Source organism: Phasianus colchicus, chromosome 30 (genome assembly GCF_987193195.1).
Source record: "Phasianus colchicus chromosome 30, bPhaCol1.hap1.1, whole genome shotgun sequence".
In the NCBI taxonomy this organism is placed as follows: domain Eukaryota; kingdom Metazoa; phylum Chordata; class Aves; order Galliformes; family Phasianidae; genus Phasianus; species Phasianus colchicus.
The window spans coordinates 4,017,356-4,038,948 of NC_143465.1; the positions used below are offsets into that span (position 1 = coordinate 4,017,356).

The 21,593-nt window shown below is 56.4% G+C and overlaps 3 protein-coding genes across 18 annotated transcripts in view; all 3 read left to right on the forward strand.

Moving 5' to 3' along the window:
* The window catches only part of OTUD7B (OTU deubiquitinase 7B), a 35,804-nt gene extending 27,806 nt beyond the window's left edge, over positions 1-7,998 (forward strand). For 3 of the 4 annotated variants that reach the window (XM_031606332.2, XM_090126836.1, XM_090126837.1), the window contains 4 exons: positions 211-360; positions 693-807; positions 1,811-1,895; positions 2,683-7,997. In XM_031606332.2, coding sequence (XP_031462192.1) covers positions 211-360; positions 693-807; positions 1,811-1,895; positions 2,683-3,972 — 1,640 coding nt within the window. In that variant the 3' untranslated portion in view covers positions 3,973-7,997. Of the gene's footprint in view, positions 1-210; positions 361-692; positions 808-1,810; positions 1,896-2,682 lie in introns of all 4 variants that reach the window. The other variant, XM_090126838.1, reaches the window with a different exon arrangement.
* A 925-nt stretch (positions 7,999-8,923) lies between these two features.
* Positions 8,924-16,222, forward strand: MTMR11 (myotubularin related protein 11). Of its 13 annotated transcripts, none has more exons than XM_090126887.1 (16): positions 8,924-9,030; positions 9,110-9,222; positions 10,497-10,569; positions 10,657-10,823; positions 11,700-11,914; positions 11,989-12,076; positions 12,151-12,239; positions 12,335-12,456; positions 12,544-12,607; positions 12,844-12,914; positions 13,295-13,467; positions 13,562-13,732; positions 14,102-14,302; positions 14,526-14,786; positions 15,261-15,388; positions 16,064-16,222. In XM_090126887.1, the coding sequence occupies exons 1-16, from the start codon at positions 8,985-8,987 to the stop codon at positions 16,218-16,220; spliced, it is 2,139 nt and encodes a 712-aa protein (XP_089983013.1). In that variant the 5' UTR covers positions 8,924-8,984; the 3' UTR covers positions 16,221-16,222. The 13 variants fall into 13 exon arrangements, with proteins under 13 accessions (XP_089983013.1, XP_089983018.1, XP_089983006.1 ...); XM_090126892.1 differs by having other exon boundaries at positions 10,657-10,799; XM_090126880.1 differs by having other exon boundaries at positions 14,526-15,388.
* A 40-nt stretch (positions 16,223-16,262) lies between these two features.
* On the forward strand, positions 16,263-21,060 carry SF3B4 (splicing factor 3b subunit 4). The gene is made up of 6 exons (XM_031606254.2): positions 16,263-16,397; positions 16,732-16,860; positions 17,137-17,679; positions 18,200-18,394; positions 19,647-19,817; positions 20,580-21,060. Exons 1-6 carry the CDS (start codon positions 16,364-16,366, stop codon positions 20,762-20,764), a joined length of 1,257 nt encoding a protein of 418 aa, XP_031462114.1. The 5' UTR covers positions 16,263-16,363; the 3' UTR covers positions 20,765-21,060.
* Positions 21,061-21,593: the final 533 nt, after the last annotated feature.

Here is a 21,593-nt window from a genome sequence, read left to right on the forward strand (position 1 = left end):
TCATAGAAAACACAGATTCATTTGGTAACTGTTTTTCTCCTGGTGTTAAATGAATGTCTGCTTTGGGGGTTTTTTGTCCCTCAAGTTGATAGAAAATTGCAGGTAAAACCTCGAAGTGAAACAAACAGTGTGTTCTGGAGCATTTTCAGTATAAACAACTCTTCCCTCTTTAACCTGTTTTGAAAACTAATCAGCCCGATTTCTTTCCAGCCTTTGCCCCTATTCCCTTTGGAGGTATCTACCTTCCCCTGGAAGTTCCAGCCAACAAATGCCACCGCTCTCCGTTGGTACTGGCATATGACCAAGCCCATTTCTCTGCCCTGGTATCCATGGAGCAGAAGGAGCCCACAAAAGATCAAGGTATGTGATAAACGAGCCTTGTGATTTGTGATCGCAGAGCCCGCGTGTGCTTTGGTGTGACAGCAGAGGCCATCAGAGCTGACGCTGTTCTTGGTGAGCGCTTGCAGCCTAGCTGCCACTGCTGGCAATGTGGCAGAGGGCTCGGGCAGGCTGCAGGGGAGCTGGATTTACCTGGAGTGTGTGCTGGAGATGAATGTCAGGCTCTGTGTCAGCTGCAGTTCTGGGGACTGATGAGATGCAGCACAGAAGTGGCAGGCTCTGTCACTTCTGCATGGCATGCCAAATCCCATCTTCTCGGGTGCTAAGAGCCTTTCTTTCTCTTCCTTGTGCAGCTGTGATCCCCTTGACAGACTCTGAGCATAAGCTGCTCCCCATGCACTTTGCAGTGGATCCTGGGAAGGACTGGCAGTGGGGAAAGGATGACAGTGACAACGTCAAACTGGCCAGGTTGGTGATGGGGCACAGAGTTGTCACAGTGTGGCACTTCCTTCGTTATGCTCAAAAACATGGGGGGGTTTCTGATAGAATATTCTGGGTGAGATAATGACATCTTACCAGCTTCCCTCTCCAGGGTAAGAGGTGATTGTTCCAAATGTTATATGGATGTTCAGATCAGACTTAGATCATACCTGAGAAGCAAAGGAGGACCAGCTGCTGTAGCCTGTATTGCAGACATGAGAAAGGTGTATTTTTCCATTCCTATGTCCCCCCGTTTAAGAAAGCAAATACCTTCCACTGTGGGCCCTGGAATTGGAGGACAGCCTGCAGGCAGCCCCATCCTATTTTAGGCTCAGGCTGTGGGCAAGTCCTGTCATCATTTTGAAGGAGCGAATTTCCTGTTATTGAGCCAGAAATTACCAGGAGTGGTATAGTGGTGGGAGAGCTGGGAGCATGACTTGCCCATCATATGACTTTGGGTTAGGAAATGTAGAAACCTCCGAGGTCAGAGTATTCAAGCTCAGGGCAGGCTTAAGAGATACAGATATCTCCTTGGAAGAATTCTGAGCCAATAGGAAATATCTGTGTTTTTAGTGGGGAAAAAAATTGGCAAGTGGAAATTGTTGAGAAAACATCTTTACTTTATTTAAAATTTATTTATTTATTTATTTTTAAAGAGGAAAATCATTTTGAAAGTAGCTCTAATTAGATCTGTGATATCTGCTTTCTTGTTACTTGTCTCACATGCAAGTAAGGATTATTTGCCAAGTTGATTGTAATTCGTAGCAAACTCAATTCTGATACACAGGAGTCTCCTTACATACTTATTTTGGCTTTATTTGAAAGGTTTGCGAGACTTATAAAAATGTTGACTTTTGTATTGCTGTTGTCTTGGTAGTTTCTAACTGATCTATTAAAATACATTAAAACAGACAACTAAATATGGAAAAAAGAACCTTTATTATAGAGTGAAATGGACTGTAACCCTCTTCTGCTTGACTTTAAATTTCAGTGTGACGCTCTCATTGGAAGCAAAGCTGCACTTGCTGCACAGCTACATGAATGTTAAATGGATCACATTGCCTTGTGACATGCAGGTAAGAGATGAGGAGTGTTTTCTTTGCTGAATTATTTACACCTCCCTTCTGCAGGGCCGCAGAGGTGAAGTCATCTCCTGGCTTCACGTGAGGTTCTGTGCTCCATTACACACTGTGGCTGACGTTGCTCTGAGCAGATAAACAGCCTGTGTTTTGGTGCACACGCTTTTTTGTAGAGCTTTTCAAGCCTGATTTTACCCTTCACGCAAATGTGAGGCACGCCCCTGTGCGTCCTGCTGCACATGCATCCTGCTGTGTAGGTGTCTGGCAGCACAGACAGCTGCTGCTTGTTCCAAGACAAACACTGAGCGTTGGTTTACAGCCGCCAGAAGCTGCCTTGAGTGTCATGGTGTGACTGGAGCTTTCTTGGGACCTTACATTGGCTCATAGAGTTCTGAAAACTTCCATCTGTTTCCAGCATCTCAGTGGTGATGCATCGCCGGACCACAGCAGCTGCCCCGGTGATGGGGATGTCCCCAGGCTGCCAAGAGTGGAGGAGGTTTCTTGGTTTTATTCTTTTCCTCCTGTCTCCTCTTTTGGCAAAAAATCCCTGAACTTCCTTGTGAGCTGTTCTGATCTGCCTGAAGCTGTTAAGGTGTCATCTCCAGCACAGCTTGAGTGGTGATATTTGGTCGCTCTTTGCTGCAGCATCTCTGATATACAATAGCTCTGGATCTGAGAGCCGCCACTCATCCTCTCTGTTCTCCTAGCACGTACCTCCGTCTCTGCTTCACCTTCAGCCTGAAAAATCTTGTCTGAGCAGCTCAATGTGTTTTCTTTCTTCCAGGCACCTTTGGCCCAGCCGGAATCCCCCACAGCCTCAGCAGGGGACGATGCCCGTTCAGCTGCGGAGTCAGGAGAGTCAGACAAGGAGTCAGTCTGCAGCAGCTCAGCAAGCAATGGGGGCAGCAGGGGCTGCAAGGACAAAGAGAAACCAAAGAAAGACCGAGAAAAGGACAAGGAAAAGGATAAAAAACGGGCCGACTCAGTTGCCAATAAGCTGGGCAGCTTTGGCAAGACTTTGGGAAGTAAGCTAAAAAAGAACATGGGTGGGTTGATGCACAGCAAAACTATCAAGGGAGGTGTGAGCAATGGGCAGGGGGACACCCTGGAGAAGAAGAAAAAGGGATCCTTGAAGACGAGAAAAGGCAGCAAAGAGGAATCTTCCCAGGGAGACCTTTCGGTTCCTGGGGAGAAAAGCTGCATGGGTAAAGCAGCCTCCGAGAAGCCCTCGGACCCCTACAAGTACAGCAACGATGTGCGGCTGAGCCTCAGCATCCTACGTGCTGCCATGCAAGGGGAACGCAAGTTCATCTTCGCTGGCCACCTGAAGACCGGCCACCGGCACCAGTATCAGGAGGAGATGATCCAGCAGTACCTCCTGGATGCTGAGGAGCGCTTCCTGGCTGAGCAGAAGCAAAAGGAGGCTGAGAAGAAGGCACTGGGGAGCGCTGCCCCTGCCAAGAAGCTAGAGGTGGAGGTGAGGGGTGAGGAAGATCTGCACTGCCCCGTGTACCCCCAGCCCCCTCCAGCGTACACCATCCACACCCCAGATTTGGCCATCGGAGCTAAAATGGCTGCGTTTCCCTCCAGCTACTCAGGCGTCTTCACCTTCCCCAGGCCCTCCGTGGTCAGTGGCAGTGCAGAAGGGTCGCACCCCCCCAGCTACCACGAGGGTCGGCGACAGGTGGCAGGGGGGTCCTGCAGCAGCCTCCCCCCCTATGCCACCCTGCCCCGGCACTGCGCTCAGGTGCGGCCGCAGCGTTCCCACGTGGGAAGGTTCTCTCCCACAGACATGGACGTTCACCCCAGCTTCCCCACGGAGTGCGAGGCTCCTGCCTGCATTCCCCCCCAGCACAGCAATGGTTACCGGGAGTACTTGGAGCAGGACAGCCCGCAGAAGGGAGCACCTGTGGACAGAACGAGAGGCAGGGTTCTTTATAGCGTTCAGCAGACCAAATGCAAGCAGCCAAACTGCAGCTTCTATGGGCACCCAGAAACTGGGAATTTCTGCTCCTGCTGTTACAAAGAGGAGCTGAAACGCAAAGAGCGCGAGGCGCTGGTGCACAGGTTCTGAGTGCTGCCAGGGCGTTGCTGGCTGGACCTGCGGCACGTGGGGAATGCAATAATGGTGTCGTTTATCCCCGCGCTCCTCTCGCTGGCTGGAAGGAGAGAGTGGGCTGACAGAGGCGTTCAGCTCTGTGCTGCGGAGAAGATCTGGGAGAGGGGCTGGGAGGAGCGGTCCCTCCCTGCAGAGACTCAGGCAGAGGGCTCATCCTGCCTAGGTGGGATCAGCACAGGGTGTGCTCAGGTGGGAGCTGTGGTTGGAAGAGGGTTCCCAGCGATCCGTATCCCAGACCAAAGCTTTCAGCTGGACCCTGACATCGCCTCACTCCATAGTGCTTCCCAGAATGGAGCAGAATGCCCTACGATCTCAGTAAGGAAGTCACAGACCTTTCAACGGAGAGTTTTTTTTTTTTTTAACACTTTATTTTTTTCCTGGTACTGAGAGAAATGTAGTTGGAATGGGATGTTATCATTTTGTTTCAGTTGAACTGAGCCCATCGGATGTCTCAGCGCCTTCAGCACCACATGGGGCTCTGCCCTCCCACCCACAGGCTCAGCTCTGTTTTTTAAATATTGTTTTTTAAGCTCTTCAGGAGGGTGGGAGGGGGACTGAGGATGGTCTCAGTGCTGAATGGTGTTGAGTTTTCCTTCAGCAGCACTGTGCAGAGCCGTTCTGTTGGCGGTACAGAGATGGACAGAAGGCAGGTCGGTGCCCCACCAGCAATACCTCCAGCGTGGAGCAGGAGAGAGGACAGAGCCCTGCAGCACAGGAGGTAACGCCGCGCCGCGCTGCCCATAGCTTCCAGCCCTACGTGGATACACGCGATAACCTTCTACTTGAGCAAGCTACTTCCATACTACCTCTGTTCTGCTGAATAGAATTAACTTGGCTCCATTTTGCTGAGCCACGTAACTGACCTTTAGGCTGAGTAATATTAAAGATATTTTTGATAATAGGGCTAAAGAGTGACATGTAAGGAAAGCGAACCCGTAACTGCGTAACTCTCACACGCGATGTGGTCCACGGCGTTCCCCGCTCAGCCCTGCAGCGGTCGGAGCAGTCCCCGGCATTCACGTCTCGCAGAGGGGGCTATGATTCAGCACTGCAATGTTTGCACAGATTTTTTTGTAATTAGGGATCCCAAACCGGATTCAATCCTTGGCCCAGTCCTGTATAGAGTGAGGTTCAGCATTTTACCACATGGAAATAAAAGACGAGTTCTGCCGATAACTCAAAGCTTTACAACATTCCCTTGTTGTTTTTCAGAAGGCATCCAACTATGCAATCCCTCCCTGTGCTGCTGCCCTTCACGGGGAGGACCGGGCAGAGAGCGTGCAAGTGTACTTACCTGGACCATCGCCCAGAGCCTTACTCACAGATCTTGGTTCTGACAGCAGATTCTGCCCATTTAATGTATGAAATCCCACAGAACTTAGGACCTTTCTCCCGGAGGTGGCCATTAGCGCAGTGCTGTGGTGCTGCAGGGCACACTCCGGACTCAGCTGGAGCTCAGCTGGTTGTAAATAGCAGAGTTCTTTCACCAGTTTCACTAACTGAATTCTTTTTGGTTTCCCTACCCACTGCTAATCTGAGTGTAGGTCGGCTGTGAGCGATGTGAAGTAGTGGCAGTGCCAGTGGGGTCCCATCAGGGGCTCAGCGCCCGCCCCTATGGGAACGGCACACGGTCAGTGCAGGGGGCTGCATGGGCTCTCATTGCAGTAGGATGCTCCATGCCGCAACCATGGTCAGTGCAGGAGAGGGGGGAAGGCGGAGCCCACTGCTTCCCCGTCCCCATGGCCATGGTCTGGGGGAAACATCTCCATTTCAGAGACTCCAGCAGCAGGCTGAGCAAACCGGGGTCTGGGTTTGGCACCGCTCTGTGTTTGGTGATAGCAAAGTGCTGTGAGGGAAGAAGTGTAGGAGAGCAGTGGTTGGATGGATACGTGCAACCATGTTGGTTTCAGGGAAAAAAACAAAACCCATGGGTGTGGGAAGTGTTGGTGCAGGTGCCCACGGGGTCGTCCCAACAGAAAACCATCTCTTACCCCCTGTGGAACTGCTGCTGCTTCTCCTCCTAAGGGTTTTGGGGGAGAAAATAGCTTTTGGAGGAATGCTGCGTCCCCCCTGCGTCTCCTGGGGGAGAGGAGAAAGGGGTCTGAGGGCTGTTACCCCACTGCTGGGACATGGGTGCATCAGTTTCCCATTTTGGTGTTTTTGCACATGCAGCAGTGCATGGTGCAGGACCTTCCCCACGTGCTCTGCCCTTCATACTGTGGTTTGTGGGGTTTGTAGCTTTTTTACAAACAAAATTGGGGAGGAAAAACGAACAAACAAACCTTCAGGCAAAATGAGGTTTCCAGTGAAGTGATTTAAAGTGTATTTTTTCTATGAAGCACAGACCCTGAGCATCCCCTGACCTCACAGGTGGCAGTGGCCACATTTCTTTGGGATTTTTTCAGGTCATTTTTGTTTCCTTTATGGTGAAACGACATTTTTTTTTTTTTTTTTTTTTTTTAAGGGATCCTTCAATACAAATTCTATTAATTGCAAAGATCTTCACCATCCACTGGTTCTTTCCTAGGGCCACACTGCAGCCTGGGGCAGCTCTGGGGTTAGACACCCATCTTTATGAATGGGGCTGGAGGGAGAGCAGCCCATCTCCAACACACCTCTTCTAAGGGGAAGCACCAAGCTGCTTGGGGACGGGGTGGCTGCAGCGATGCTGAGGGCTTCAAGTGCACTTATTGGTGTGGTTGGAGGAGTGCTGGGTATCCCCAGTTTGTCCCACCTGCAGGCTGAGCTCCAGTTTGGACCCACATGTCCATCGCTGGATGGGGCGCTGTGGCACAAGAGGTGACCTGAATGAATTCTGCAGATCTGGACAAAATGCTTTTCTTTTTCAATTTTTACTGGAATTAAGGCTGGTGACCTTTCCCCTCCTCCCCCCCCCCCCCCAAAAAAAAAAAAAAAAAGCTGTACCAGCACTGGATGGCGCGTTGTATCGGGCTGTACCCACTCCTTTCTGCTTCCATGGCCTCACTGACAATAAACACTGTTCCTAATGCCCGCCTCGTTCCTGCGCCGTGGGCTGAGCCTTCCCAGCTCTGGGCTTGCGGGGTCTGAGCGGGCTTTCCTCCCATTCATTTGAGGAGATTTCCCTCTGCTGGGTACTAAATGCCAGTTTCAAAGATAACTCACTGCTGTCTCCCTCCATCTTGGCCTTTTAGGGGACCCTTTTCCTTATGCACTGCTGGATGGATGCTCGGAGCACAGCACAGACACAACCCAGCCCCATAAAGCACTGCATGTGGGACACTTGAATGGAGGCAGGAGGAGAAAGGGGCAGCTGCAGCCCCACAGCTCTGTGGGGTGGACCTGCTCTGTGTTGGGGTCAGATCCCAAAACCCCCCACAGAACCTGACCTGGGAGCTGCTCTCCTGTGCTGTATGTTGGTATCCCAGGCTGACCCTGCGCTTTGGCATCTGGCCCTGGCTGAGGGCCTGCAGGAAATTCCTCCTGTCTGTGCAGCACTGCAGCCACAGCCCCAGCAGGGCCCCATGTGCCATATTCCTACAGGTGCAGTATTGGGGGTTGGCCTGAGATGCACAGTTGTGGCCCCTGGGGTCCATCATGGGGGTCTTGAAAAGGCTGTGGATAAATAGGGCCAAAAAGTGGGGGTGGCTGTCTGATGAGTCATGGGGGGGCTAGAGGGGCTGGGGGTTGTGTGGGGCTGGCTGGGGAGAGGTGTGGGCTACAGCACCATCCATCCCTTATGGGATGTTGGAGCTGCATGTCCCTAGTGCAGCATTGTGCTTCCATTATACGAGTCAGGGAGATTCATGTCCTCCAGCACTATGCCAACCTATTGGGGTGCTGGGAGCTGTGCACTCCCCTCCGGCATCCCTTATGGGTTTCAGGAACCTGTAGACCCTTGTCCAACTCTGTGCCTCCCTTATGGGGTGGTGGGGAGATGCATCACCCCCCTCCAGCACTACACATCCCTTATGGGATTCAGAGAGATACTTGTCCTCCCCCAGTACTGTAGCAACCTATTTGGATGCCAGCTGCAGGACCCCCCCGCCAACCAGCACCATACAACCTTATGGAGTGGGGGGAGATGCAACCCCTTCCAGCCCCCCCCCCCCCCAACCCTATATATGACTCACAGAGCTGTGCAACCACCCCAGCACCTTACAAAATTTTAGGGTGGGGGAGAACTGCACCCCCTCAGCCTCTCCTCCCCCTTTCCATAGAACTCAGCTGCAGCCCCTCCCCAGCCTTCCTGTACCATATAACCCTTATGATGTTCAGAGAGTTGCAGCCCCCCATCCAGCACCACACAACCTTATGTGGTTTGTGGCCTGCAGGCCCCTTGTCCAGCACTATGCACCCCTCGTGGGGTGCAGGGAGATGCATGCTCTCCCCCAGCACTGCGCCAACGTTTTGGGGTGCCAGGAGCTGTGCACCTCCATCTGGCCCATAAACCCTTATAGGGTGTGGGGATCTACTTGTCCTCCAGAACCTTGTGGGGTGGGAAATGCAGACCCCCCCAGCCTACCCCACTACATATAAGACCCAGGGACCTGTGTACCTACCTCCAGCACCATACAACATCATAGGGAGGGAGGAGCTGCACCCCCTCGCCCCTCTAACCCCATACAACCTTATGGGGTTCAGGAACCTGCAGTCCATCCCATCCAGCGCCATATAACCCGGTGGGCTGGTGTGGGAGGAACTGCACACCCCCAGCACTACCCATCCCACGTAGGGCTCACGGGGTTCCCCCCTAGCGCCATACGTCCCTATGGGACTGAGGAACTTGCAGCCTTCTACACTCCACATCCAGCACCGCGCCCTCCTTATTGGGTGGGGGGAGCTGTACCCCAACCAGACCCGCGTACCCTACGCGGTCTCAGCAGCCGCCCCACCCCCCGCCCCGCCCCCCCGGGCAGTGCCGTGCGGAGCTCCGCGGGCCGCGGGGGGGGGGTCCGGGCGGGGCTCTGCGGGCAAAGTCCTCCGCCATGAGCGCGACGCGCTGTGGCCTCTCGGCCCTCCCCGTGCTGCCAGGTAGGGGGGGGCGTCCGCTATGTGGGGCACTGACCCGGCCCTATTGGGGGGTCCCGTGCCATCCCGTCCCGTCCCGTAGGGGAGGTGGTTCTGGAGGCAGCGCGGGAAGTGCGGCACCGCGGGGGGGGCGGCTCCGTGCGGGGCACTCTGCTCTGCACCAACGTCCGCGTGGCGTTCGTGCCCGGAGCGCAGGTGGGGACATCGCCGCACCGCGACCAACCCCGGTCCCACCCCGGCCCGTCGGGTTCCCATCCCCGCTGCGTCCTCATCCCACGCTGCCTGCACCCTCACCGGTCGGCTGCGCCCTGACCGTGACCCAGCAGCATCCCTGTCCCCACCCGCCCGTGTCCTCATCCCCTCCCGGACCCACCCGTGCTCCATTCCAGACCCGTCTGCATCATTGTTCCCCATCCGATCGTGTCCCATCCTAGTCCCATCCCAGCTGCATCCTGACCCCAAGCTGACCACACCCTGACCCCAAGCGGCTGCACCTGACCCTCTCCCACTCCCAGCAGCATCCCAGTCCCATCCCAGCTGCATCCCAGTCCCCATCCACCCATGTCCTTATCCCACCCTGGATCCATCCCATTCCCATCCAGAACCAATACATGCCACATCCCAACTGCATCCTGACCCCAGTCTACCCATATCTTTTTACCTGGTGGGGGCTGACAGGAAAACTGGGGAGAAACTTTTGATAAGGGCATGTCGCGACTGGGTGAGGGGAATGGCTTTAAACTGGAAGAGGGAAGATCCAGACTAGATATTAGGAAGAAATACTTTACTGTGAGGATGGGGAGATGCTGGAACAGGCTGCGCAGAAGGGCTGTGGGTCCCCCATCCGTGGGGCCAGGTGGATGGGGCTTCGAGCAGCCCAGTGTGCTGGGAGGTGTCCCTGCTGGCAGTGGGGTGGGAGGAATGAGATGCTCTCAAAGGTCCCTTCTGACCCAAAACATGCTGTGATTCAGTGATTCTGGCTGCATCCCTGCCTTCATTTAGCCCCAACCCATCTGTATCCCGATCCCATCCCAGCCCCATCCGAATCCCATCCTAGTTGTGTCCTAGTCCCATCCCAGCTGCCTCCTGACCCCAGTCTACCCTCGCCTTGACCCCAAGCTGTCTGCATCCTGACCCAGTCCTAGCTGCAATCGTCCCCATCTGGATGTTTCCACCCTGATCCCATCCTGATCCTATACCAGTAGCATCCCAGCCACATCCCAGCTGCATTTGAGACTGGCCCTGACTGCATCCTGATCCCAGTGTGATCCCATCCCTTCTTGCACCCTGACCCCCTACCTCCCCTCCCCAAACCCAACCTCTCCTTGGATATGACCCCCATTGCCCCTTACACCCTGGGAGCTCCTCTCTGTGGGACGTGGGGTGGGGATGGGGCTGTGAGGCCCTGCTCCTGCCCTGCTGCCCCTAAGGGTTCTGGGCCACCTCCCATCATTCACCCCCCTCTGCAGCCCCCCAGCTTCAGCCCCTTTTTGCAGAGTGACTACAGCGTGGCACTGCGCTGCATCCGCACACTGGTGGCAGGTAGGGGACAGGATGGGGACACAGCCCTGACCCCATCTGCAATGACCCAGGGGGGGTTTGATGGCCACCACCTCCCCCCTTTCTCAGCCAGCAGCTTCACCAAACCCACGGTGCTGACGGCCTCCTCCACCCTCACCTTCATACCTGAGGAGCTGGCAGTTTTCTGCCAGGATTTCCGTCTGCTGCGTTTCCACTTCCCAGAGAACGGGCTGGGGCTGCAGGCGTTCCGGGTGAGGGGATGGATGGCGTTTGAGGTGGGGGCTCACCCAAAACGGTGTCGGCCCTGGGCTCCACGCTGCAGGTGTCCAACACCATTGCACAAGTGTGGGGATTGGGATGTGGGATTGGAATGCAGCTGGGATGCAGCTGGGATGGGGCTGGGATGCAGCTGTGTGGGGGCTGGAATAAGGGCAGGGATGCTGCCAGCTTGGGGTCAAGATGTAGACAGATTGCAGTCGGGATGCGGCTGGGATGGGATCAGGATGGTACTGGGGTATGGTCAGAACACAGGCGGGTGGGGACAGGGACATGGCTGGGATGGAGCAGAGTGCATCTGGGTTGGGGCTGGATAAAGGCAGTGATGCAAGCTGGGATAGTGTCAGGCTGCAGCCCTTTGGGGTCAGGATGTGTGCAGCTTGGGGTCAGGATGCAACTGGGATGGGATTGGAACAGGGCTGGGATGCAGCTGAGATAGGAGCAGGATAGGATCAGGATGTGGCTGGGATGGGAGTGGGATGCAGCTGGGTTGGGGATGGAATAAGGGCAGGGATGCTGCCAGCTTGGGGTCAGAGTGTGGGCAGACTGGGATCAGGATGCAGCTGGGGTGCACTGGATTTGGTCTGGATGGGATTGGGATAGGACCAGGTTGGGATCAGGATAAGAGTGAGTGGGGACTGGGATGCAAATAGAATGGGGCTGAATGAGACTGGGGCGCACTGAGATGGGGCTGGATGGGACTGGGACGCACTGGAATGGGGCTGGATGAGGACAGGGTTGCAACCAGGATAAGGAGCCACGTGGATACCACAATGGGAGATGAGGTTGAGGATGGGGGCAGGGGGGCACACAGCAATTTTTAGGGAGAGGGCTTACGTGGGGTCGCAGCACTCAGCCCTCGCTCCTTGCCACAGGTGGCCAACGCCATCGCTGAAGCACGGGAGACAGCCACCTGGCCAGGGGACAGCAGGAGCCACGTGGATGCCACGATGGGAGATGATGAGGAGGAAGGCTCCCCCCCCACGCTGCTCTTCGAGAGCCTCCAGGATTGGGAGCGAGAGCTGCAGCGCCTGGGGGCAGTGGGCTGGAGGGTGAGCGCCGTCAATGAGCGCTTTGATATGGCCGCCAGGTAGATACAGTGTGGGGGGGTGCGTGGGATGTGCCCCCAATCCATGCGGGACCCCAACACACATCCACCTGCAGCCTTCCCCGCTACCTGTGGGTGCCGAGCACGCTGCTGGACCACGACCTCAAGCGAACGTTCGCCCACTTCCAAGAGCGCCGCGTGGCTGTGAGTAATGGGATGTGGGGTGATGTGGGGTGATGTGGGGGGGGTGACATGATGGGGGTCCCATCTGCACACAGCGGCTGTGCTGGCACCACCCGAATGGCAGTGACCTGCTGAGAGCCGCTGGCTTCCACGCAGCCTCAGAGCCAGGCAGTGAGGACATCAGGTAAATCCCATCCTAGAGGGGAGTGGGGGGGGTGGGGGGGGGGAGGGGATCACTATGTCCGGCCCCATGCAGGGTGCTGTTCCCACCCCCCCCAGGTGCCTGGAGGTGCTGCTGGGTGCTGGATGCAGGCCATGTGTGCTGGCTGACACCGCTGAGCTGCCCAGCCCCCCTGACATCCAGCTGGCACACCTCAGGCTGCAGGCGCTGTGCCTGCCTGGTAAGAGGAGTGGGGATCACAGGAGGGTGGGGGGAGGGGGCAGGGTCCATTCTCGTTGTCTGACCCTCTCCCCTCCATCCAAACCAGGTGCAGCAGCTGATGAGAAGTGGCTGTCAGCGCTGGAAGGGACGCGGTGGCTGGAGCATGTCCGGTGAGGTTTAGGGGGTGCAACCCTAAAGACCCCCACTTTGGGTGCCCCCAAACCAATCCCAGGGTGTTGGGGCACTGCCTTGGTTGGGGGACAGCCCCCCAAATCCAAGCTCAGCATTCTAGGGAGCTGCGTTGGATGGGGGTCAGCGTCTCGCAGGGGCTGCGAGGTTGGTTGCCCCCAGGAGGCAATGAGGTCATTTTGGGGAGTACTGACCCCTCTCTCCCCCTGGTTCCCAGAGCCTGCTTGAGAAAAGCTGTGGAGGTGGCATCGCTGCTGGCAGGGAAATGGTGCTCTGTTGTCCTGCAGGGTAGGGGTGGGGGGCATTGGGGTGGGGACAGTGGGATGGAAGGAACACCGGAGTGAGGGGACACTGGGGTGGAGGCCATTGGGGTGGGGGACACTAGGATAGGGGACATTGGAGTAGGGGAATTATGAAGTGGGAGCCATTGTGGTGGGGGACACCAGGGTAGGGAACACTGGAGTGGTGAACATTGGTGGGGGGCAAACTGGGGGGGGGGGGATTAGAGTGGGGAGGACACCAGGACAAGGGACACCAGGGTTTGGGGGTGATGAGGAGGGAGGGACTGTGGTGGGGGACACCACGGTAGGGGTCCTGGGATGAAGGGCATTGGGGTGGGGGTCACAATGGGGCCCCCCCATCCTCTCCACTTGCCCCTCTTTCCCCAGAGCCTTCAGACCGTGACCTGAGCTGCCTGCTGGCCTCACTGGTGCAGCTGCTGGCAGACCCCCATGCACGCACCCTGCATGGCTTCCAGAGCCTGGTGCAGCGTGAGTGGGTAGCAGCGGGGCACCCCTTCCCACAGCGCCTTGGCCTGTGCCGGGACAGCCCCCGTGAGGAGGTGACAATCCCAAATCCCTCACCCGTGTCACCCCCTGGGGTACCATCCCCACATCACCTCCCTGGGGGTGACACCTGTGTATACCCCCCCGCAGTCCCCTGTCTTCCTACTGTTCCTGGACTGTACCTGGCAGCTGCTGCGGCAGTTCCCAGCGGCGTTTGGCTTCACCGAGGCATACCTGCTGGCCCTGCACGACAGCACCTTCCTGCCCTACTGCAGCACCTTCCTCTTCAGCTGCCAGAGGCAGCGGGGCCGTGGTGGGGTGGTGAGCAGGGTGGCCTGCCTCAGTTTCCCTTTCTCTGCCTCAGTTCCCTCCCTCTTCTTCCTCAGTTTCCCCATCCCTGTGCTTCAGTTTCCCGTTCTGTGCCTCAATTTCCCCCTCTCCTGCCTCAATTTTCCCCCCACCTGTTTCCCCTCTCCTGCCCCATTCCCCATCTGGGATAGGATAGGGAGGAATGGAGAAGGAAGAGGAGGAAAATGGGGCACGAGAGAGGAAACAGAGGTGGGAGGGAAATTGAATCACATATGGGGCCTCAGTTTCCCCATCCCCATGCCTCAGTTTCCCCATATGCACCTCAGTTTCTCCATGCCCTGCACAGTCCCTCTTTGGGGCTAACCCCCTGTCCCCCTGCAGCAGCAGCCTCGCACCCAGACCTACACCCCTGTGAGTGGCCGCTGGGACCCCTCCCCAGGCAGCTCCACATGCCGTTTGCCTCCTGTCTGGGCCTGGGGGCTGCACTACAGCCGACAGCAGCAGGCACGATTCTGGAACCCAGCATGGGACGCCGGCCCCGTGGGGACCCCCGATGCTGTGGACCCCCAGAACAAGGGCACAGTGAGTGAGCTGGGGGGCTGCCATTCCCCCTTATCACCCTTTTTCACCCCAATTGGTGTTTTCTCCCCATTTCCCCTTCCTTCCCGCTTTTACCCCATTTTCTGGTTACCCTCCCCATTGCCACTAACCCAGCTTTTCCCCTATTTCTCCTTAGCACCCCTTTGCACCCCCAGCTTCTAGGTTTCCCCCCACAGCCCCTAACCCATTTTCTCCTATTTCCCAGCCTGCCAGTGCCTGGTCAGGATCGAGCTCTGGGGCGGTGCTGTCTCTGTCCAAGGGCTCTCTGACCCCACAGCCCTTCCCATGGCGGAGCGGCCGTCTCCCCCCTCGCCTGCTGCGCTGGGCCCCCTCCCTGGAGACCCTCAGTGATCGGGGGGGTGACCGTATTCCCACACCCCCCCGAGGGCTGCTGCTGCCCTGTGCTGCAGGACCTTCCGTGCGGCTCTGGCGACGCTGCTACCTGCGGGGTCTTCCTGAGGCACAGGTAATGGGGCTGGGGGACTCTCAACCCCTTGTCTCCATCCTAATCCCACATAGATCCATCCCAACCCCGTGTATCCATCCAACCCCACATGTGACCAATCCAGTCCCACATTCATCCATCCCACCCCAGTGTGCATCCATCCCAACCCCATGCATCCATTCCAACCCCATGTACATTCTTCCCAATCCCACGTGTCCATCTCACCCCCGTGAGTGTCCCTCCCAATCCCATGTTTGTCCATCCAATCCCATGTGTGACCATCCCAACCCCGTGTATCCACCCATCCCAATCCCATGTGCATCCACCCCAACCCCACATAACCATCTGTTCGCATCCCATATGTGTCCATCCAACCCCATGTTTCCACCTCATCCCCATGTGCATTCATCCCAACCCCATATGTGCCTATCCAACCCCACATGTCTACATCCCAACCCTGCAGTGCCCCACCCTGACCCCACATACCCCCCACAGCATGGCCGCCTGGCCCCGTGCCCGGCTCTGCTGGTGGAGGAACTGGCACTGCTGCAGGACCGGCTCTGTGCATGGCAGCAGGACAGGGCCCATGCTGAGCCTGCCAGCAGCCCTCTGGCACCCTCACGGTGAGGGTCCTGGGGGGCTCTGGAGGTGGGAACATACAGCAGGGATGGACTCATCCCTTGGGGTCCTTCCAGTCTGGGGGTTGTGGAGGGATGCAGCCCCCCAGGTGCTGGCAATGCTTCCCCATACTGCTCAGCTGCTGCCTTTGGCTCTGCACTGGCGCCACAGCTTTTTGGGGCCTGGGATTTTTGGGGGACCACCATTTTTTGGGCCCAGGGGCTTTCTGGGGACCATGGCTCTTTGGGGCCTGAGGATTTTGGGGGCTTACAGCTTTTGGGGGTCCACGGCTCTTTATTGCCTGCGTTTTTCTGGGCAGGCTGGGGCCTTTTGGGGACCACAGCTTTTTGGGGCCCGTGGTCTGTTAGTGCCTGGGGCTTTTGGGGGCTCCCAGTTCTTTGGGGCCTGTAGCTTTTTGAGCCCTGTGGCTTTTTGGAGCCCAGAACTTTATGGGGCCCACAGCTCTATGGGGCTTCATCCCTCACTGGAGGCCCCACAGCAGCACTGGGGTTCCCCCCCTGCCACAGCTCAGAGGGGATCAGCACCTTGGGGCGGTGGGGTTCTGACCCCTCCTCGGGCTGCGCCCACAGGAGCACAACGCAGGAGCCCCGGCCCCACGCCGCGGCTGGAGGGGGGTGGCTGGGCCGTGTGTCAGTGATATTTTTATTTGCCTATTAAAGCACAGCGTTCTGCAGGCAACGGTGTGTGGCTGCCATTGGAGGAGCGTGCCGGGGGCCCCGACACCCGGGGGATGTCGCGGTTTGTCGAGGGGCGGGGGTTATCGCGACAGAAGGGGAGGGGTGCACGGAAGGCCGCTCCCTCCCTGACGCAGCATAGCTGCCGTCCTCGGGCGCCAACGCCACTTCCGGTTCGCGTCCGTGGTGACGTCGCAGCGTGACACTGCGGCGCTTTACGCCGCCTTACGTCGCGTCGCGTCACGTTGCGTCGCTTCGGTGCCGCGCGGGAGGGAGCAGGCCAAGATGGCGGCGGGGCCCATCTCGGAACGGAACCAGGGTGAGCGGTGCGGGGCTGCGCGGGGACGGCGAGTCGGTGGGGGGGGCGATTGGGGTGCTCGGGCCTCGCTGAGGGTGAGTGGGTGGTTGTCTGTATGGAGTTCTCCACCGTGAGGTGGAGGGACTGTGCGGCCTTCCTGGAACTGCGCTCAGGGTCTCGTTGCAGAACCTCTGATTTGGAACAGCATAAAGAGGCCGTGTTAACTCCCGGCTTCAGGCAGGGCTCTGCCCTGGCACCTCCTGCAGCCTCTGATAACTTCCTCATCGAGCTCTCAAGGCTCAGGCCTACAGCTCCCACGTGCTGCTCATTCAGTCTCTTTTCTGCTCTGCTCCAGATGCGACTGTATATGTGGGTGGTTTGGACGAGAAGGTCAGCGAGCCGCTGCTGTGGGAGCTCTTCCTCCAGGCAGGCCCCGTGGTCAACACCCACATGCCCAAGGATCGAGTCACAGGCCAGCACCAGGGTGAGTGGCATGCTCTCCAAAAAGCTCATGTGGAGTAGAATACTTTAGTTGGAAGCATGGGAGAAGTGTGGTCAGAGAGCAGTTGTTGCAGGAAAGGAGGTGAGGGTGGATGATTTGCAGGGCCTTCATCTTGGGAGAACTCTGGGCTCAGTTTTTAAGTGAGAGGGGTCGGTGCCTTCAGGCTGCAGGAACAGCGTGCCCCTTAGAGGCAGTGGGGAGCAGCGTAAGGCCGTGGTTCTGCTCTGACCTGAAGCTTTGTGTGGGGCCATGTTGCAGGCTATGGGTTCGTGGAGTTCCTCAGTGAGGAGGACGCAGATTATGCCATTAAGATCATGAACATGATCAAATTGTATGGGAAGCCGATTCGAGTGAACAAAGCCTCGGCTCACAACAAGAACCTGGATGTGGGGGCCAACATCTTCATAGGCAACCTGGACCCTGAAATCGATGAGAAGCTGTTGTACGACACCTTCAGCGCCTTCGGGGTCATCTTACAGACACCCAAGATTATGCGGGATCCGGACACAGGCAATTCCAAGGGTTATGCCTTCATCAACTTCGCCAGCTTTGATGCTTCTGACGCTGCTATCGAGGCCATGAATGGACAATACCTCTGCAACAGGCCCATCACTGTCTCCTATGCCTTCAAGAAGGATTCCAAAGGCGAGCGGCATGGCTCAGCTGCCGAGCGGCTCCTGGCAGCTCAGAATCCACTCTCTCAGGCAGATCGGCCCCACCAGCTGTTTGCCGATGCTCCTCCTCCTCCATCTGTCCCCACTCCTGTGGTCACCGCTCTGGGACCTGGTGTCACCCCTCCAGGTGGGTAGAGCCATGTTAGGTTGAAAAGAGGCGGTTTTGGTGCTTAGTGTGTGTGTTTGTTGCTGCCCTGGGGTCTGTGGAAGTAGCCTGCTTTCACCTTGCAGCAGTATGCCCTGGGTGAGGACAGGACTCCTAAGTCTCATCACCTGTTTGTGTTTCTGGAGTGTCTTTGGGCAGAGCTGGAAAGCTTTGTTCTGTGTAGAGCTGCTCAGTGTCACATGTGGGTGCTCAGTGCAGCAGCACTGTGCCACATGGGTGCTCTTGGTGACAACGCAAAGCCCTGCAGATCTGCAGGATTGCAAGGCTGTGATCCTTGGGAATTCTTCTCATGCTGCAGCAGCTCAGCCTGTGTTCTCCCAGTATGGAGTGGATGGATCCTATTGCTTCAGTCTGCTGATTTTTCTGTTTGCTGTGGCTTATTGTGCTTTCCCCTCCTTCCTGATTGTCTGGGACTCTTTGTGCTTGTTTTTCATCCTTTTGTACTGAAGCATATCTTCATTGCTGCTCTCTCTCTTTCCAGGCCTCCCACCCCCAGGATCATTTCCCCCACCGGTGCCACCTCCTGGAGCAATGCCTCCTGGCATGCCTCCTGCCATGCCACCTCCACCAATGCCACCTGGAGCCGGTGCCCCTGGCCCCCCCGCTGGGGCTGCACCCACCGGAGGCCACCCGCCTCACCCACACGCCTTCCCACCGGGCGGCATGCACCACCCAGGTATGTGTCAGGCAGTTACCAAGCTCAGGAGATGCAGAACCTTTTCTGCTGTGGAATGGCCTTCAATAAATCATCCCCTCTTGTGTTTCTTCCGTGAGGCTTCCCTTCTGTAAAACGGGGAGAGAATTACTGGTGTTGTCAAGAAGGCACTAAGTACAGTACAGCCGTGGTGGAGCAGGCAGACAGGGCAGAGGGTTAGGCCCTACAGCTCCCCTGTAGTACTGGGGAATGAGTAGCGTATACATCTAGATTCTGTGGTTTTCAAGGCAAAAATTAAATCCATTTTGCATTGGCTTTGAAAAAGAAAAAAGAAACATTCTGATTTCATTGTTTCTAATCTTGCCTGCTCTATAATAACCCCTGCCCCAAGGGCTGCGGGGCACGCTGGCTGATTAGGGGCCTTTCTGTGATCCTGGCCCTGGTGTGTGCTGAGCAGATGGCTGCTGCTGTCCCTGATCACATCCTGGCTCTTCAGGCTGTGGAACAGCTGGTTGCGTACTGCACAGGGAAGCCTGAGAGAGTGCTTCCATACTGCGTGTGCAGCGGACCTGCACCTGGCTCTTGTTTATTTATTTATTTATTTTTGAAGGAGAAAGCAATTGGTATTTTGGTTTTGTTTCCTTATGAGATTAAAATAATAGAATTGTTGGTGGGGTGTGGGGAGGGTGGAGAAATGCAGGCTTTATTCCTGCTCAGAGCAGAGCAAGCTTCAAAGTCAGTTTGCTCGTGTTCTTAATGGAAATCTCCAAGGTGGTGGCTTCTCCCTGAGCCCCTGTGGAAGGGCTGTGCCACATTTGCTGCGTTTTCTTCCTTCTACCCAAGCAGTATTTCCTATCACAGAATCACAGAATTGTAGGGGTTGGAAGGGACCAACCCCCCAAAAAAGGCCTTACTTCAGCCTTGCCTGAAACATTCATCTGCTAATTCATTATCTATTTGTTTCTATATGAAAGCAAGAAATTTATCTAAAAACACAGTGTGGAAAAACTGCCTGGCATCGCTGAGAACAGTATTTTTCCCAGAGTTGGCCAAGTTCTGATGTGTTACAGCCAGCTCCATTCACTTTTGTCCTTTCTCTGTGTGCTTCAGAGGAGAGCTGTTTGCTTTCTCCCCTTAAATCTCCTGGCTGGGAGCAGAAAACCGCTGTCAGGCCCTTTTTCTATACCTGACATTTCAACCTCACAGCCTCATGGGCTGCAGCAGGCACCTGGAGCTGCAGCAGTCAGATCCTGAGCTCTCTTTATCCCTACAGGAATGCCTCCCATGCAGGTGCACCATGGCCCGCCTGGGATGGGCCAGCACCACCCAGGACCACCAGGCTCTGGAGGCCAGCCCCCGCCTCGGCCCCCGCCCGGCATGCCGCACCCCGGCCCCCCCCCCATGGGTATGCCACCAAGAGGGCCTCATTTTGGGTCGCCTATGGGTAAGTTGGTGTCTGCGAGAGACAGCACGTGGATTTTCTGTCAGTCAGACCCTTGGTCAAGTTTAGTGCCTGCTTCAGCCCTGTGCCCTCTGTCATCCCCTCCTTAATAGGGCTGGGAAGGAGGTGATGCGCGGTCTCCTCACAGAGAGGTATTTCAGAGCAGGACCTGGCAGCTCTGTGCTGCTTGGTGGGGTTTTCCAGGGCTTTTTTCATGTTTCTGGGGATGTAGGGCGTTGCCTGCAGGACAAGCACTGTGCTGTCTGATGTTTCTCCCCATTTCCTGAGGGGAGATGTCTTTTGGGTTTGCCAAAAGAAGGGTTCTTGAGACCTGTGTGTCCAGCAGTCGTGTTGGGGGTTATAGGAGGGACTTGTGGGAGGGGAGTGAGGGGCAGCGTCACCTTGTGTCCCTTTGGAGCTTGGCACTGAGTGGCTGGACGCCAGTCACCACTAGAGGGGCTGTGGATGCGGTAAAACCCACGGTCACAGTGCAGGCTCAGAACAATGGCACCCACCAGTGAGAGCTGAGTTGTGGGGTCACCCCTATGATGGGGGGGACACAGTGCCATGGGATGAAGGTGTACTGAGTGGGGCAGCCCCATGCGTATAACCCTCGGAGGGCCCAGGCTGATGCTTGGGGCTTCCGTCAACTTTCTGGTTTGCAGGTGAGTTCCCCAACCTCTGGGCACCAACTAAAAGCGTAGGGAGGGTGTGGGGTGGGCTGTCTTCCCACAGAGGTCACTAACAGCTCTGCTTTCCCCACAGGTCACCCTGGCCCCATGCCGCACCATGGGATGCGTGGCCCTCCTCCACTGATGCCTCCCCACGGGTACAGCGGCCCCCCTCGCCCCCCACCGTATGGCTATCAGAGAGTCCCCCTCCCCCCCCGCCCGGCTCAGAGACCCCCTGGGGTGCCCCCACGTGGGCCTCTGAGAGGCCCCCTGCCCTAAAAGCCATCGGGGCCAAGCTGTGCTGCCGTGAGTCCTTCCTTCAGGCTGCCATTCACCCTTGGGCTGATGTACCTCTGCCTAGAGGGAAGAGGTGTAGTTGGGTCCATCCCTCTCACAGTTCTCCCTCTCTTTTTTTTTACCTCCTCCTCTTTTTCCTCATTTGTTTTTGTAGCATTCATTTTGTTATTTTTCTTCCTCCCTCTCTTTGAAGATTTTTCACAGTAACTTCAACAGGATTTTTTTTTCCCCATGTAAAGCAATGATTGCTCTTTTACAAATAAAACATTTTAAGAACAGGAGGCTGTCCCTCTGAGATGGAGGCGAGGCTTTGCCTGTTGGTGCTGCTCTGGCCTGGGATGCGGCTGTGGGGACACCTGGGATGCAGGCACACACAGCAGCTGAGGCTGAGGGAGGCTGCCTGCCTGTCCCAGTGAGCTGCTGAATTTGGGGTGGTGTACCCCAACTGGTGGCTGATGGGCTCCGTGTGGGCTAGCACACCTTCAGTGAAGATCACAGACAACTGAGCCTTCAAGTACGTTGCATCCTTGGATGCTGTCATCCCAGAGAGCACAGTCAGATGGCCAGGACACTTGGAGAATAATTTGGCAACGAAACCTGCTCTCCTGAATCCTTGCTTCACGAGATCTCTTTGTGATGTTGCTCAGCCCTTCAAGCTGTGGTTCTGGGAATAATATCAAGTGGGGAGCAACATGAGTTAAGCGTTTGGGGGGGGGAGGCAGAGCAGGTCTGGTCTCTGTGTGGTCTGCGTGCTTCCTGGGGCTGAGTTGCCAGAACTGCTCCTTGTAATGGATTCAGTGTCTTTGCACCA

What these genes read in the sequence shown, in the direction of transcription:
- MTMR11 (XM_090126880.1), top strand. Translation starts at nt 8,985, where the DNA reads ATGAGCGCGACGCGCTGTGGCCTCTCGGCCCTCCCCGTGCTGCCAG. An exon ending in GGGACAGCCCCCGTGAGGAG is followed by an intron (nt 13,468 to 13,561) that starts GTGACAATCCCA and finishes ACCCCCCCGCAG; the next exon opens with TCCCCTGTCTTCCTACTGTT. An exon ending in AGCCCTCTGGCACCCTCACG is followed by an intron (nt 15,389 to 16,063) that starts GTGAGGGTCCTG and finishes TGCCTATTAAAG; the next exon opens with CACAGCGTTCTGCAGGCAAC.
- SF3B4 (XM_031606254.2), top strand. Translation starts at nt 16,364, where the DNA reads ATGGCGGCGGGGCCCATCTCGGAACGGAACCAGG. An exon ending in ACCTGGTGTCACCCCTCCAG is followed by an intron (nt 17,680 to 18,199) that starts GTGGGTAGAGCC and finishes CTCTCTTTCCAG; the next exon opens with GCCTCCCACCCCCAGGATCA. An exon ending in TCATTTTGGGTCGCCTATGG is followed by an intron (nt 19,818 to 20,579) that starts GTAAGTTGGTGT and finishes CTTTCCCCACAG; the next exon opens with GTCACCCTGGCCCCATGCCG.